The sequence below is a fragment of the Pteropus alecto genome, unplaced genomic scaffold, assembly GCF_000325575.1.
Source record: "Pteropus alecto unplaced genomic scaffold, ASM32557v1 scaffold43, whole genome shotgun sequence".
NCBI lineage: Eukaryota > Metazoa > Chordata > Mammalia > Chiroptera > Pteropodidae > Pteropus > Pteropus alecto.
This window is the reverse complement of record NW_006435764.1, coordinates 6,403,641-6,417,394: the sequence shown is the minus strand read 5'-3', so window position 1 is coordinate 6,417,394 and position 13,754 is coordinate 6,403,641. Positions and strand designations below refer to the sequence as shown.

The following is a 13,754-nucleotide window of genomic DNA, read 5'->3' as shown; positions in this document are numbered from 1 at the left end:
CTGCAGGCGGCTGAGGCCTGCAAGGGCCAGCTGGAGGTGAGTCGGGAGGCGGGGCCGCAGGGGGCGGGGCTTGGGGACGGGCTGTGTCTGGAGGAGTCCTGCAGGGGATGGAACGGGCCTGAGGAGCGAATTTGGGCCTGGAGAAGAGGGGGTCAGGCTTTATGGAGAAAACAGGCATAGCTGGGCAAAATGGGTGAGGTGGTGTCTGGGGAAAGGCCCTCTGGAGGACGGGGCAGATGGAGGGGGAGGGTGGGGGTTGTGGGTAAGGGTGGGTCCTGGGGAGGAGGTGGTGTCTGGAGAGAGCTCCCAGCAGTGGGGGCCGGTAAGTAGGGCCTAGAAGGATGCCACCCGGGAAGGCAGTTCCTGGGCAGATGGAGGGGGAGGGTGGGGTTGTGGGTAAGGGTGGGTCCTGGGGAGGAGGGGGTGTCTGGAGAGAGCTCCCAGCAGTGGGGGCCGGTAAGTAGGGCCTAGAAGGATGCCACCCGGGAAGGCAGTTCCTGGGGAGAAGGGGCAGGGCCTGCATGGTAGAAAGGTGGGGCCAGGTGCTGGGGAAGTGGTACCTGGAGCGACCCTCTGTCGGGCAGATGGAGGGGAGAGATGGGGCCTAGAGAGCCCCAGGGGTGTGCAGTCAGAGCGGGGAGTGGAGGCAGGGTCTGTGACCGGAGTGCTGGGGGCAGCATCACAAGGCGGACTCTCTGTCCGTCCCCACCCCAGGAGGAGCGGGCGCTCTCAGGGACTCTGGAGGCCTCCAAGGCACTGCTGGAGGAGCAGCTGGAGGCTGCACAAGAGCGCTGTGCCCGGCTCCATGAGACCCAGCGCGAGAACCTGCTGCTGCGGACCCGGCTGGGTGAGGCCCACGCGGTGAGCTTGCCAGAGGGACCCCTGATCTGTGACCCCAGGGTTCCTCGGTGATCCCTGTGACCCCTACTCCTACTTTCCTCCAGTGACCCTCTAGCCCACACACTTGGCCTGGCCGTGGTGGGGAGGGCTCGTCTGACCCTGCCCTCCCCCTCAGGAGCTGGACTCTTTGAGGCATCAGGTGGATCAGCTGGCAGAGGAGAATGTGGAGCTGGAACTGGAGCTTCAGCGGAGCCTGGAGCCACCCCCAGGCTCTCCCAGGGAGGGTGAGTGGGCCCCCAGCGGAGGGGCTGGGGCTGGGGGGCTCTTATGACTACGTCCCCTTCCTCCAGGTCTTTGGGGGTGCAGGGCTATAGGTGAGGAGACAGCGAGTGTGGCAAGTCTAAGGGTGGGGAGGAGTCCTGACCTCATCTCACACACCCCAGCACCCCTGCCAGGAGTGGCCCCCTCACTGCATGACGAAGTGAGGGAAGCAGAGGCTGGGCGGCTGCGGACCCTGGAACGAGAGAATCAGGAGCTTCGAGCACTGCTACAGGTGTTGCAGGGGCAGCCAGGTGTCCAGGTGAGTCCCCTCCTCCAAACATCCCAGTTGGCCCTTCCTGGTGGCCTCCTCTGGGCTTGACCATCCCTCTCATGTGCCCTCAGCACCCCCTGCTGGAGGAGCAGAGCGAGACCTGCATGGTTCAAGAGCTGGCTGTGGTTCCCCAGACTTGCCAGGCCTCAGATCATGGCCCCCAGGGCTTGGTTGGCCAAGTGGGAGATGAAGGCCCGCAGGCTTTGGACCCTCGATCAGGGGATAAAGGCCCCCAGGCCTTGGACCTGGCTTCCCCGGCATCTGACTCAGCCCTGGAGGGGTTAGCCGAGTGTCCCCAGACATCTGATTCAGACTCTCAGGTGATGGAGAGGACCCTCCAGACAGTGGCCGTGGCTCCCCAGACCTCAGACTTGATGCTCCAGAAGTCAAGCCCTGCTGTAAAGACACAGGAGTCTCTAGAGAAGGCTGGCCACAGAGGCCCTCTCCAGACCTCTGCCTCTGTGACCTCACCTCAGGGTCCAGAGATCAAAAAGCTATTGCTGGGAGGAGAGACTGGGGAGTCAGTGCCTGAGGCCCAGGGGCTAGGAAAGGAGGTCCCTGAGAGCAAGTCTGGACCCACGGGGCCCAGCCTCTGTGTTCAGTTGGAGAAGCAGAAGACCCCAGGCCAGGGGCTGGACTTACCCAAGGGGCAAACAGATGCCAGAGAGCATGAACAAAGGCTGGAGGGGATGGTTGGGGACCCGGCCCCGCAAAAAACACAGCAGGAGCCCAAAGGGGCTCCCGAGGCCCAGACCTTGGAGGGGCCAGTCCCAGGGGAGGTCCCGGCCAGTGGTGACCCAGAGCAGGAGGCCCTCAGGGAGGAGGTGGTGCGGCTGAGGAGAGAGGCTGAGTCCTTACGAGCTGAGCTGGAGGCCCAGGCCCGGAGGCTGGAGGCCCGAGGCATGGAGGCTGCTCGCCTCTCAGAGGAGCTGACCCAGGCTCGGAGGGCAGAGGCCGAGGCCCACCGCGAGGCAGAAGCCCAGGCCCAGGAGCAGGCCCGGCTACGGGAGGCCGTGGAGGCAGCCGGACGGGAGCTGGAGGCTGCGTCCCGGGAGCGTGAAGCGCTGGCGGAGGCACTGGCGGCAACGGGCCGGGAGCGGAGGCAGTGGGAGCGTGAGGGACCCAGGCTGCGGGCCCGGGCGGAGGCGGCTGAGGAGCGGCTGCAAGTCCTGGAGAGCGAAGGTCGCCAGCACTTGGAGGAGGCCGAGAGGGGGCGCCAGGAGAGGCAGGCCCTTAAGGAGGTATGTGGGCGCTCATGGCCAGGGTCAGGAAATGGGGTTCCAGGCCAGCGGCTGGAGTTCTGGGTTATTCATTCCGTCAGCGGCCACTGAGTGCCCAGCACCGAGCTGGGACTGGAGATAAGAAAGGCGGAGGCCATTTCTGCCTTCCAAAGACATGCCTGGCCTGGGGTAGGGGTGGACGTCCTCTGCCTCTGATAGGGTGGTCGTAGGAAGGGGTAAGAGCGTGGGCGTGGAGCTAGAAATGCCTGGGTGCGCATCCTGGCTCTCTGGCCACAGCAGTTCACTCCGCCGGCACACCAATGCCTCTCTCTGTAAAATGGGGTGTAAAATGGGGCTACTCGTCATAGCTGCCTCGGCAGGTCTGGAAGACTAAGGGAGATAGTGGTATCAGGGCCTAGTGCATGCTGGGCAAAGGCTCAAGACATGTAGCTTATGAAGAGCAAAGTGCGTGGGAGCCTGTGAGAAGGGGAGGTGATGCCAGGGTTGGGGCAAGGAGGTTTCGGGGAGTATTCTGAGGAACGGTCAAGGTTCCACTAGACGGGGGAGGACATTTCATCCGAGGGAACAGCCAGTGCAAAGACCTGAAGGCATTCAGGATGCTCAGGGGCCCAGGAGGAGTGGGGGAATGGGGCTGGAGAGGTGTGTTGGGCCGGCTTTTTAGGTGCTAATGCTCCATTCCCAGACAGGGAGAGCCACCCAAGGGTGTGGCAGACCTGTGTGAGTCTGGGTTTGAGGAGGGTCACCTTGGTGTGCAGGGACCTAGGCCCATTAGGAGACAGTGCCCATGAAGCAGGTGGCAGATGAGGCTGGCTGGACCAGGATGGGAGACGGGAGAGAGAGGCCTGGAAACCCCTTTATTTATTCATTTGAACATGTTCGTGGGTTTCTCCTTGGCGCCAGGCCTTGTACCAGGCAGCCAGCATGCCGATACTCAAGAAGCGTTCCCAGTTTGGGGTGGAGACAGAACCGTGAAGATCCAAGAAGCACACTGACCTCAGGCTGGGGCATGTCAGGGAAGGCTTCCTGGAGGAGGAGGTAGAATGGCAGTGAGCTGGGAGAAGATGCAAGCATGAGTGGTAGGGGTGGAGTGTGAGGTGGGGAGTGGAGCGGGGTGAGAGTTTGTTAAGCACGGTGCCTATTGGGCAGGGCTTCATCTTCCACGAGAAGGAAGGAGTTATGGCTTTTTTCACGAGGGCAGCGGGAGCCACTTGAGGGTTTAAAGCAAGCGGAGTGGTCAGGGCCACGTGTTGAGAGGCCCCTCAGGGGAAACAGAGGAGACGATGAGGCAATGGGAAGGATGTTCGGGCCAGCGGGGCCCGGTGCTTTGGGGAGGGTGTGCCGCGGACAGGAATCAGATCTTCCGGCCGAGCGGTTTCCAGTATCATCCATGCACTGAAGCGGATACTGAGGTTCAGGAAGGAGGAGTCATTGGCTCTGGGACCCCTTCCAGTGGAGCGGAGTGAGGGATACACTGCTGGGTTGATGGGGTTAGTTAGGCATCGTGCAGGGCAAGCCTGGGGAAGGTGAGAATTGGAGGTGCGGGTGAGAGGGTAAAGCTGAGAGCCTGAGGGCCATGACTGAGATGCTGTCAGGCAGACCCGGGTTATAGCCCTGATCCCTTCCTTACCTGCTGTGTGGCTTGGGGCAAGTTACTTAACCTCTCTGAGTGTCGGTGTCTTCACCTCTAAAACCGGAATAAAAACTACCTGCCCCACGGGATGCTGTAAGATAAAGAATGGAGAGAGCTTGGGGCAGTGAAGGTGAGGGTGGAAGAGGCTGAGGAGAAAGTGGAGAATTTTGTGAGATTTCCTGGTTGGAGCAGTTCCTGGTGATAACTGGGTCTGATGCAGGAGGTGGTGGCCGGCCAGGGGGAGGTCAGGGAACCAGGGGCCGAGGGAGTCGTCCATGGGGGCCTCCTGGGGTAGGTGGAGGACGGGAGGTGCAGTGCATGGTCAGTGAAGGTCGTGGCCAGGGCCTGGAGGAGGGAACGGCAAAGATTTGGCCTGAGATTCAAGTGTCTTTCATTGTCCCACTATTTTTCTTACCCTCAGCCCTTGGGCTCTAGTGGTGGCCAGCAGCAGAGCATCATGGGACTTGTAGTTTTTTCAGTGATAAGCAGTGGCCCAGGGTGTCTGGAAGTGCATTAGCTCTGGAGGGAGGCCCTGGTGGGTTTGTTAAGCCAGGAAGATCAGAGCACAGGCTGTAGCGTTGGTTTCCAGAGGCAGGATTTGGCAGGCGGCTGGCCAGTACTGGCCCTTCCCTGTGGTTTTGTTGTGCCAAGGCCCCTGCCGCACCTCAAGAGTGGTTTGGCCTATGTCCCTCTGGGGCCCAGAGGTCAAAGTGGGCCTCCTGCCCCCTTCCGCAGTGGTGTGGCCCAACTGCCAGAGGCCGCCTGGTTCCAGCATCTCTGCCTTCCCCTTCCCAGCCCCCACTGTGGTTAGGCCTGGTGCTCACCAACTTCCTGTCTTCTGTGGTCATCCCCTGTGGCCAAGGGTGCCTTCTAGACCTGCCTCCACTGTGCGCCTTTTCCCCTCACATGGCCAATGTGGCCCCAGCACGTAGGCCGCGTCCAGCCATCACTGGGCACACGAGGAACCGTGGGCTCAGAGAGGTGAAGACACTTGCCCAACGAGTGTCTCAGACTTCTGGCCCTGGGGCCTCCCTCATACCCCACCAAGCTTACAACCCCCAGCATATCCACTCTGCAAGGGGACCAGGCTTTGCTCCCATGTTACAGATGGGGGCGTAGAGGCCCAAAGGGTTAAAGACGTTTGTCTAGGGCGACAGAGCAAGGGTAGAGATCCTGGTCTCCTGACTCTCAGGCCTCTGTATCTGGCCGTCCCCTGCACCCGGGTGAGGGTGGTGGCCTGTCCTTCTGGCCCTGAGCCTGCTCTGCCTGCCCACAGGAGCTAGAGAAGGCCGTGGTGCGGGGCCAGGAGCTGGGGGCCCGGCTGGAACAACTGCAGACTGAGCTGGAGCAGGCTGCTCTGGAGCGCCAGGAATTTCTGCAAGAACAAGAGTTCCAGCACCAGAGGTGCCGGCCTGGCCCGAGGGGCAGAGGGGGCCAGGCAAGGGCTGGGGACGGGAAGATGACACAGCTGCTTCGGGCAGGTACCAGAGCCTGGAGAAGCTGCTGGAAGCTGAGCTGCAGGCGGCAGCCACCAGCAAGGAGGAGGCACTGATGGAGCTCAAGAAGAGGGCCCTGCAGCTGGAGGAGGAGCTGTACCAGGTGAGGCTGCCGCCTGCGAGCTGGGGGCCACATCCCACCCTCCCTCTGGTCCCTCCGGCGCCCCCTCTGGTCTTGTCCCATTTGCTCGCCTTGTGCCCCCTTTCCGGGCCTGTTGGAGGGAGCTCTGTACTGAAAGGCAGGCTGACTCTGCCTGGGCCTGGTGGTCTTCTGGGGGCCTTGTCTCCCCATTCTTCAAACGGACAGAACCTGATGGCTTTGCTCTGAGGTGACTGCTATGTTTCTCTCGCTCTCTCGCTCGGGCCCCACCACTTCCTAGTGAGCTTAATTACCGTGGCTGTTTCCGATGCCCTTGCAGCGTGTGGCTCAGCGCTCAGCACGGGGGTGTGCCGGGGCCCAACACCAGGCTGCTGCCCTCAGGGGACTCACAGTTTACCCGGGACAGAGGCAGGGAAGCAGGCAACCATCACATGGTGCCATGGGCCAGTGGGCACCGAGCAGACCGCCTTGCTGGCTTGTGTGGGCGTGGCCAGGGGAGTTTTTCTGGAGAAAGTGATGTTGAAACCGGGGCCCTAAGGAAGAGCAGGGGCCCTAATATGTGCAGGAGAAGCAGCACGGGCAAGGGCGCCGGCTGCAGAACCGAGAGAAGGTGACATGGGCAGGATGGAAGGTGACGAGCTGCAGGCACCTGGGGTGGAGGGTTGTGGGCTAAGGGTCCACTGGCTCAGGTCCCTGTGCCATTCCCAAGTGCTGCCACTCGCCTGCGTGACCTCCCAGGGCCTCTCCTTGCAGCTGCGCCAGGGCCCTGTGGGGCCGGAGCCCCAGGAACACGCAGAGCCGAGGGTCACGGAGGCGCAGAGCGGGCGGCTCATCGAGGTGGAGCGCAGCGTGAGTGCTGGCCCGTGGCGGGCACGGGGGGCAGGGCTGGGGGGCAGTAGCCTGGCCACTGCTAATCCTCTTCCCTGCTGGGCAGAACGCAACGCTGGTGGCCGAGAAGGCGGCTCTGCAGGGGCAGCTGCAGCTCCTGGAGGGGCAGCTGGGCAGCCTGAAGGGACGCGCCCAGGAGCTGCTGCTGCAGAGCCAGCAGGCACAGGAGTACAGCAGCCGCCTGCAGGTGGGTGACGGCAGGCTGCCCTGGCCCCACCCCGTCTCTGCCCACTTACCACTGCCCCCTGCCCCTTTTGAATTGTTTCCTGCTCCGGCTCCCAGCGGCTGTCCCTTCCTGTTCCCCAGTCACGTGTGTGTGCTCCCTGACCCCAGCCACCCAGTTCTGCATTCCTCCTCCCCACCCCTACCCGCTTCCACCCGCTTCCACCCGCCCCTTCTCCTGACCCTGCCTCCTTCCCTTGTTCCTACCCCCTCCTACCTGCCCCCAGCCAGCATGTCCGCGTCCATGTTGCGCTGTCTTTAGCCGTCTTCTCCACAGCCAGCCATTAGTTCCTACAGCTTTCCCTGCCCCCCGCAGCCCCATCTGTCCTACCTCTGCGTTGTGCCTCTTGTCCTTCCCTCCGCAGCCTGCCACCATCACCTGTCTCCGTGATATCTGTCCCCTCTCCTTGCTCATTAACCTCTGCCTTCCGCTCCCCGCTGCCCCGACCCCAGCCCTGTGCCTCCTCGACAGCTTGCTCTCCTTGTCCTCAGCCCCCCTCCCTTTCCTTTACCCCCTTTCTGGCCTGGGGTTCCACCCCCAAGGTCCCTGCTCACTCCTCTGCCCTAGGCTGAGAAGTCTGTACTAGAAATGCAGGGCCAGGAGCTGCACAGGAAGCTGGGGGTGCTGGAGGAGGAGGTGCAGGCAGCACGGCAGTCCCAGGAGGAGACCCGCGGGCAGCAGCAGGCCCTGCTGCGAGACCATGAGGCCTTGGCCCAGCTGCAGCGGCGGCAGGAGGCCGAGCTGGAGGGGCTGCTGGCCCGGCACCGTGACCTCAAGGCCAACATGCGGGCGCTGGAGCTGGCGCACCGGGAGCTGCAGGGCCGGTGCGTCTCCCCCAGACACCCAGCTCCTCTTCCCTGTAGGGAAGCACCACCCCCTAAAGCCCCACCTCTGCTGCTGTGCCCCTATTGGGAGTAGTGGTTACCTGGCGCGACCTTCTTGCCCTGTGGCTTTGCCGGGAGCCTGTGCTTAGGAGATGGCAGACCCCCCAGGTCCAGACAATCCAGCTGCCTGCTTGCCCTGGCCCCAAGTCCCTGCAGCCTGCTCAGCCCCTGTCTGTCTCAGGCATGAGCAGCTGCAGGCCCAGAAGGCCAACGTGGAGGCGCAGGAGTTGGCCCTGCTGGCAGAGCGTGAGCGCCTGATGCAGGACGGCCATCGACAGCGGGGTCTGGAGGAAGAGCTTCGGAGACTGCAGAGTGAGCATGACAGGTACTAGCCCTGGTGCAGCACGTCCCCTCTTGGGCCAGTTCTCAGTGTTCCGCTCTGTGAGGTAGGTCACCATCCTGGTGGGAGGGATCCTGCTTGGCCTTCTCTCCCCGGTATGGCTCCTCTGGCCCTTACGAGGGGGTGAGTCCCCTGGGAGAGCAGCTCTCCTTGCCTCCGCAGGGCTCAGATGCTGCTGGCAGAGGTGTCCCGGGAGCGAGGTGAGCTGCAGGGTGAACGTGGGGAGCTGCGTGGCCGGCTGGCGCGGCTGGAGCTGGAGCGGGCACAGCTGGAGATGCAGAGCCAGCGACTGCGCGAGTCCAACCAGCAGCTGGACCTGAGCGCCTGCCGGCTGACCACACAGTGCGAGGTGTGGTGAGGGGCCAGCAGCAGCCCGGTGGGGTCGGAGGGCGCTGGAGGTGGGGACAGACTGGAGGGGGTGGAAGGTGGCCACCACGAGCCCCTTTAAACCTCCACCTGTCCTGCTGCTTGCCCCGACAGCTGTTGACAGAGCTACGGAGCGCTCAGGAAGAGGAGAACCGGCAGCTGTTGGCCGAAGTGCAGGCCTTGAGCCGGGAGAACCGGCAGCTCCTGGAGCGCAGCCTGGAGAGCCGGGACCACCTGCACCGCGAACAGCGGGAGTACCTGTGAGCAGGCGGGAGGAGGGCCCGGCGTGCTGTGGGTAGCTGAAGTGGGTCCTGGAGACCCCTTTGGTTGTTCAGGGCAAGATGCCCCGGGTGGGGGCAGGTCCTGGGAAAAGGCCTGGGATTGACCCTCCAGGGGCTCAGGACAGTGGCCGTGTATTACACCACACAGGAGTGTGTCAGTGTGCTAACAGCTGGCAGGGCTGTACCTGCCGTAACCTTGCCCCGGGCCTCACGCTGCTTCCTCCCTCCCCATTCCCCAGGGACCAGCTCAACGCCCTGCGCCGGGAGAAGCAGAAGCTGGTAGAGAAGATCATGGACCAGTACCGCGTGCTGGAGCCTGGGCCCCTGCCCCGGACCAAGTGAGTGGCCCTTTACCCCTGGGCCAGGGTCCTCCTGACCTCGCCTCTGCCTGCGCTCTGAGCCCGGCCCAGCTCAGGTCCAGGACCCGTGAGGGTTTGCCTGGCCTTTGCATCCCCGACATGGTCCTCTTGTCCCTCCTACCTCCTTGGCCTGACCCCCTCTTGTGCCCTCTTGCCCCCAGGAAGGGCAGCTGGCTGGCAGACAAGGTGAAGAGGCTGATGCGGCCCCGGCGGGAGGGGGTCCTCCCTGGGGGGCCACGCCTGTGGGCCGATGGGGCTGGCAGCACCGAGAGCCTGGGGGGCCCCCCAGAGATGGAGCTCTCCGAGGGCAGGGAGGCAGATGGGACAGGTGGGTCTGGGGGCCAGGTGACCAGGATGGTCCCTACCCCATGTCCTCTCCCCTCCCCCCGGCACCTGCCCACGCCTCCGGTCTCGTCCTCTCTCTGTTGCTCACACTCGTGTCTCTGCCGGCCTTGCCTCCTGCACCTGCCCCGGATGGCTGCAGGGGCTCTTTGCTCTGCATCCCTGCCACATCCCGCTTGTCTGGCACCTTCCTCCTGCCTGCACTGCCACCCGCCCAGTCCCCCCCATCCACCGCAGTGCCTAGGACTTCGGAGCAGCAGGGGACTTTAGTGAGAGGTCATTTATTCCAGTGAGCAGACGAGGAAACGGAGGCCCAGGGAGGGGACGCGCCTTGCCTAAGGTCACACAGTGAGTTAGTGTCAGAGCCAGCACAGGGTCCAGCCTCCTGTTCCAACCCTCACTTACCCGGACCCTCCTCTGCCCCTGCGACCCCTTCTCCCCGCCCCTGTGCAGCTTCACCCCGCTGCGTCTCCACTCTGCCTGGCCCCACCCCGCTCGGCTCTCACTGCCCCTGCTGCCTGTGCCTCTTGCAGGGTCCCGGTCACCGGCCCCTATGCGCCGGGCCCAGAGCTCCCTCTGCCTGCGAGATGAGACCCTGGCAGGTGGGCAGCGGCGGAAACTCAGCTCCCGATTCCCAGTGGGGCGAAGCTCTGAATCATTCAGCCCTGGGGACACCCCCCGGCAGCGATTCCGACAGCGCTGGCCGGGCCCCACACCCAGTTCCCGTGGCAAAGGTGAGGGACAGGAGTCCCTGCCTCCCTCAGTCCCCAACCTCCATTAGCCCCCAGACCCTCCTCGGCCTCTGCAGCCTCCTCTCTTCCTGCCCCTGTGCAGCTTCGCCCCGCTGCCTCTCCACTCCCTGTGGATCCATCACCTCCTTGGGGAGGGGTCTTCCCTCCTGTTCCCAGTGTCTCCCCACAAGCCCCGCCTGCCTCCACCCCGGTCCCAGTAGCTGCCTTGTGCCCCGCTAGGATCTGGCGTGGGATGGGATGGCTCCATCGAGACCCTGGCGGAACATGAAGCAGATGCCAGCAGAGAGGGTGAGTGGGGTATTTGCCCGGCGTGGGGCCCTGGGAGCCCTCATTCATCCGTTCAGTCACTTGACAATGGGCTTTACGAAGTGCCAGGTGAGGTGCTAGCAGGGGATACACAGCAGGGAACATTCTGGTAGGAGAGGCAGATAGTAAACAATATGCATATAAACAACAATTACCTGCAACAGCCCTGTCCCATAGAAATAGGGTGTGAGCTGCATGTGTAATTAAACATTTTCTAGTAGCCTCACCAGAAAAAAGAAAAAGAGACAGGTAAAATTAATTTTCGTATCTTATTTAACTCAGTAGCCCTGAACTGTCATCATTTCGACACATAGTTAATGTCCAAAATTATTAATGAGATATTGCGTATCATCATTTTCATACTAAGTCTTTCAAGTCCAGGGGTATTTTATATCGCGGTTCATTCAGAGCAGCCGCCTCTCATCTCCTGAGTCTCAGTCACATACTGGGCAGCTGAGCCCTAGAATATCGGGAGGTGATAATATTCTGGGAAAAAGGAGAGCAGGGCGGGGGTGGTCAGGAGCGCTGAGTGGGTGGGTTGCAAGTTTAATTAAGGCGTTCGAGGGAGGCCTCAGAGGGGAGGGGAGAGTTTGTCGTGCTGATGTGTCTGGGGAACGGGATTCCAGGCCGAAGCAGCAGCTGAAGCAAAGCATGTCGGAGGCCTGGCCGGGCGGCCAGTGCAGCGGCCAGTGCAGCTGGAGCGAGGCAGGGAGAGCTGGGAGGAGGTCGGAGGGGCAGGGGGTGGGCAGAAGGGGCCGGGCTCTGTGGGCCACCGTCAATGCTGCGGGTCCCCTGAGCGCGTGTGCCTGAGCTGAGCCTTTCCCTTCAGACCTCGAGGTGCAGGACCCGGAGAAACGCCCTCTCGCCCCTTCCCTCAGCCAGTGACACCGCGTGGACGGGGAGCTCGGGAGCACCGTCCCATCGCCGCTGGAGTCTCGGTGGGGGCCCCAGGCAGCCCAAGAATTCGGGGAGCCAGGGCCCCTGGGCCGAGCCCTTGGACAAGGAGGCCTGGGTCCGGAGGTCCAACACAGCTGGCACTGGGGCCCTGAGGTGGAGCTGGGACGAGTTTGTGGACAGAGGGGATGGTGGGCCCCCACGGGCAGCTTCTTGCTGGGGCTCTGGCTCTGCTGTGCGGCCCTCGCTGAGGAGGCGGTTTCTGGGGGAACCCCCAGAAGAAGGAAGCAGGAAGGAGTGGACTAGGGAGCCCCTTGTCCGGGCCAGGCGGGGAGCCAAGGACCATTCCCTGGGGACTGTGACCTGGGCCTGTCACTGAGCCTTAGCTTGGGGCATGAGAGGTATGAGAATAAAGCTGGAATGTAATCACCTGAATCTGCGCCCTGTGTCTACTGGCTGCATCCAGAGCTGAGAGGCCCCAGGGACACCTGTGGCCTGGAGTGGCCACTGGCTTCCTCACCCGGCACAGGGCAGCAGGGGCTTTCTTCAGGGGAAGGGTCAGTCTGGCTTGCCTGGATGTCTCAGAGGGGTGATGGGGAGGGGCTTCTGGGTAGCTAGCAGTGGATGGGGCCTGAGTCTGGGTTCAGCCTTTGCTTAAAAGGTGGGTTCTGGGCTTGGGTGGGGAGCCCTGCCCTCCCCTCCCTGGCACCCTCTTTTCTCACTGCTTCCTGTCTCCTCATCCTTTCTCCCCCAGCCCTTTGGGGTTGAGCCCCTTCCCAGGGAGCTCACATCCTGGTGGATGTCACCTAGCCCTGGGGGCTGTCATGGAGGGACAGAAGAAGAGGGAGGGACACAGAGTCTCTGACCAGGGCCTCTAGGATGACACCCAGGAAGGGGCAATTAGGCTAGGTGGCAGGACGTGAGTCAAAGCATCTGGGGCTGCCCAGGGTAGGGAGGGGCTGCCCAGGCTAAGGTGAGGCAGCCCGAATCTGGGGGTGGCAGAACTGGGAGGGGTGCCCAGACCAGCCTCACCAGGGTGACCTGCAGCAGCCTGACTCATGGGCTTTCCACAGCCCCCCTGGGGATAACCTGCTGCTCTGCCTGCCCCCTCTCAGCCCCAGCTTCAGAGGTTGATGGGGTGGGAGTGGATCCCTTCAGCTGGAAGCCCCTTCCCATAGGCCTCAGGGTGGGGGCTTTGATGGTTGCCCCACCCTGTTGGTGGCCCCTGTCAGTTGTCAGGGAGGGGGACAAGACTCTGGAGAACAGGCCAGCCAGGGCTCTGGGCCTGATGGGGAGAGGAGGCCACCCCTATGTGGCTCTGACACCTCTTTTTGAGGCCTACTCTGGGCTCTGCAGGGGCACTGTGCCAGGCTTGTTAGAACCACATGAGGGGTGTTTGGCACTGGGTGGCCTTAAAAGGGTGGCTGGGGCCTGAGGTGCTTTTATAGGTGGGCTCTAAAAAGATTTGGTCACCCCTCCTTGCCACAGGGTGGGGTTTGGCTTCAGCGCCCTCTCAGCACCCCCTATAGGTGACCCCTGGGTAGGGAGAACCCAGAGACAGGGCTTTGATCCTCAGGGAGCCTTAACCCCCACACCTTCCCCTGCAAAGGCAAGTTCATAGGGGACAGGGTCTCAGCTGGCCTCTGGGGAGTGGACAGGGAGCTGAGCTGGGCTGGGTGGCTTCTGGGACCCAAACACCCTCTTAAGGCTGCCCAGCACCAAAAGTGGGCCACACCGAGCGAGAGATACTGGGCTGGTCCAGTGCTGGCAGCAGCTGGACAAGGGCAGCTGTGTGACCTCAGGCTGCTCATCTGTCAAAGTGGCCAACAGACCCCCTGCCCTACTTGCTGCCTTCAAGGAGTGATCAAAAACGAGGTAGTGGGTTGTGAATTTTATGAAATCCCTCACTTTCGCTGGTGGCTAAGAATCAGAGATGCTGGGCTGCCCCGGGGGCTGGCGCCTTGAGGGGACAGCTCTAAAGCGCGTGTGTGGGCCCCCTGCGTGGCGCAGGCTCTGGGGTCCCAGCACCACTGGCTTCAGCACATATCCCAGGGCAGAGTGGCAGGGGAGCGTCCTCCCAACTGGGACTCCAGGTTATCCACGGCCTCCACCATGGCTCCCAAGGGGCGTTCCGAGGTCTCCAGGAGGGTCGCATGCTGGCCCGGAGCGGAGCGCACAGCCCTGATGCCCACCCCGTGCGCCGGCAGAAGAGGGTTCGCC

The 13,754-nt window shown here is 62.9% G+C and overlaps 1 protein-coding gene across 1 annotated transcript in view; it reads left to right on the top strand.

Annotated features, from left to right (window-relative positions):
* The window catches only part of CCDC88B (coiled-coil domain containing 88B), a 14,313-nt gene extending 2,352 nt beyond the window's left edge, over positions 1-11,961 (top strand). Inside the window, exons 10-27 of the mRNA XM_025046388.1 lie at positions 1-36; positions 715-861; positions 1,016-1,124; positions 1,284-1,420; positions 1,504-2,673; positions 5,580-5,707; positions 5,785-5,902; positions 6,653-6,748; positions 6,834-6,974; positions 7,578-7,834; positions 8,076-8,219; positions 8,397-8,583; positions 8,715-8,860; positions 9,121-9,219; positions 9,402-9,568; positions 10,116-10,316; positions 10,554-10,622; positions 11,470-11,961. The exon at positions 1-36 is cut by the window's left edge and continues 117 nt beyond it. Coding sequence (XP_024902156.1) covers positions 1-36; positions 715-861; positions 1,016-1,124; positions 1,284-1,420; positions 1,504-2,673; positions 5,580-5,707; positions 5,785-5,902; positions 6,653-6,748; positions 6,834-6,974; positions 7,578-7,834; positions 8,076-8,219; positions 8,397-8,583; positions 8,715-8,860; positions 9,121-9,219; positions 9,402-9,568; positions 10,116-10,316; positions 10,554-10,622; positions 11,470-11,525 — 3,408 coding nt within the window. The 3' untranslated portion in view covers positions 11,526-11,961. The remainder of the gene's footprint in view (positions 37-714; positions 862-1,015; positions 1,125-1,283; positions 1,421-1,503; positions 2,674-5,579; positions 5,708-5,784; positions 5,903-6,652; positions 6,749-6,833; positions 6,975-7,577; positions 7,835-8,075; positions 8,220-8,396; positions 8,584-8,714; positions 8,861-9,120; positions 9,220-9,401; positions 9,569-10,115; positions 10,317-10,553; positions 10,623-11,469) is intronic.
* Positions 11,962-13,754: the final 1,793 nt, after the last annotated feature.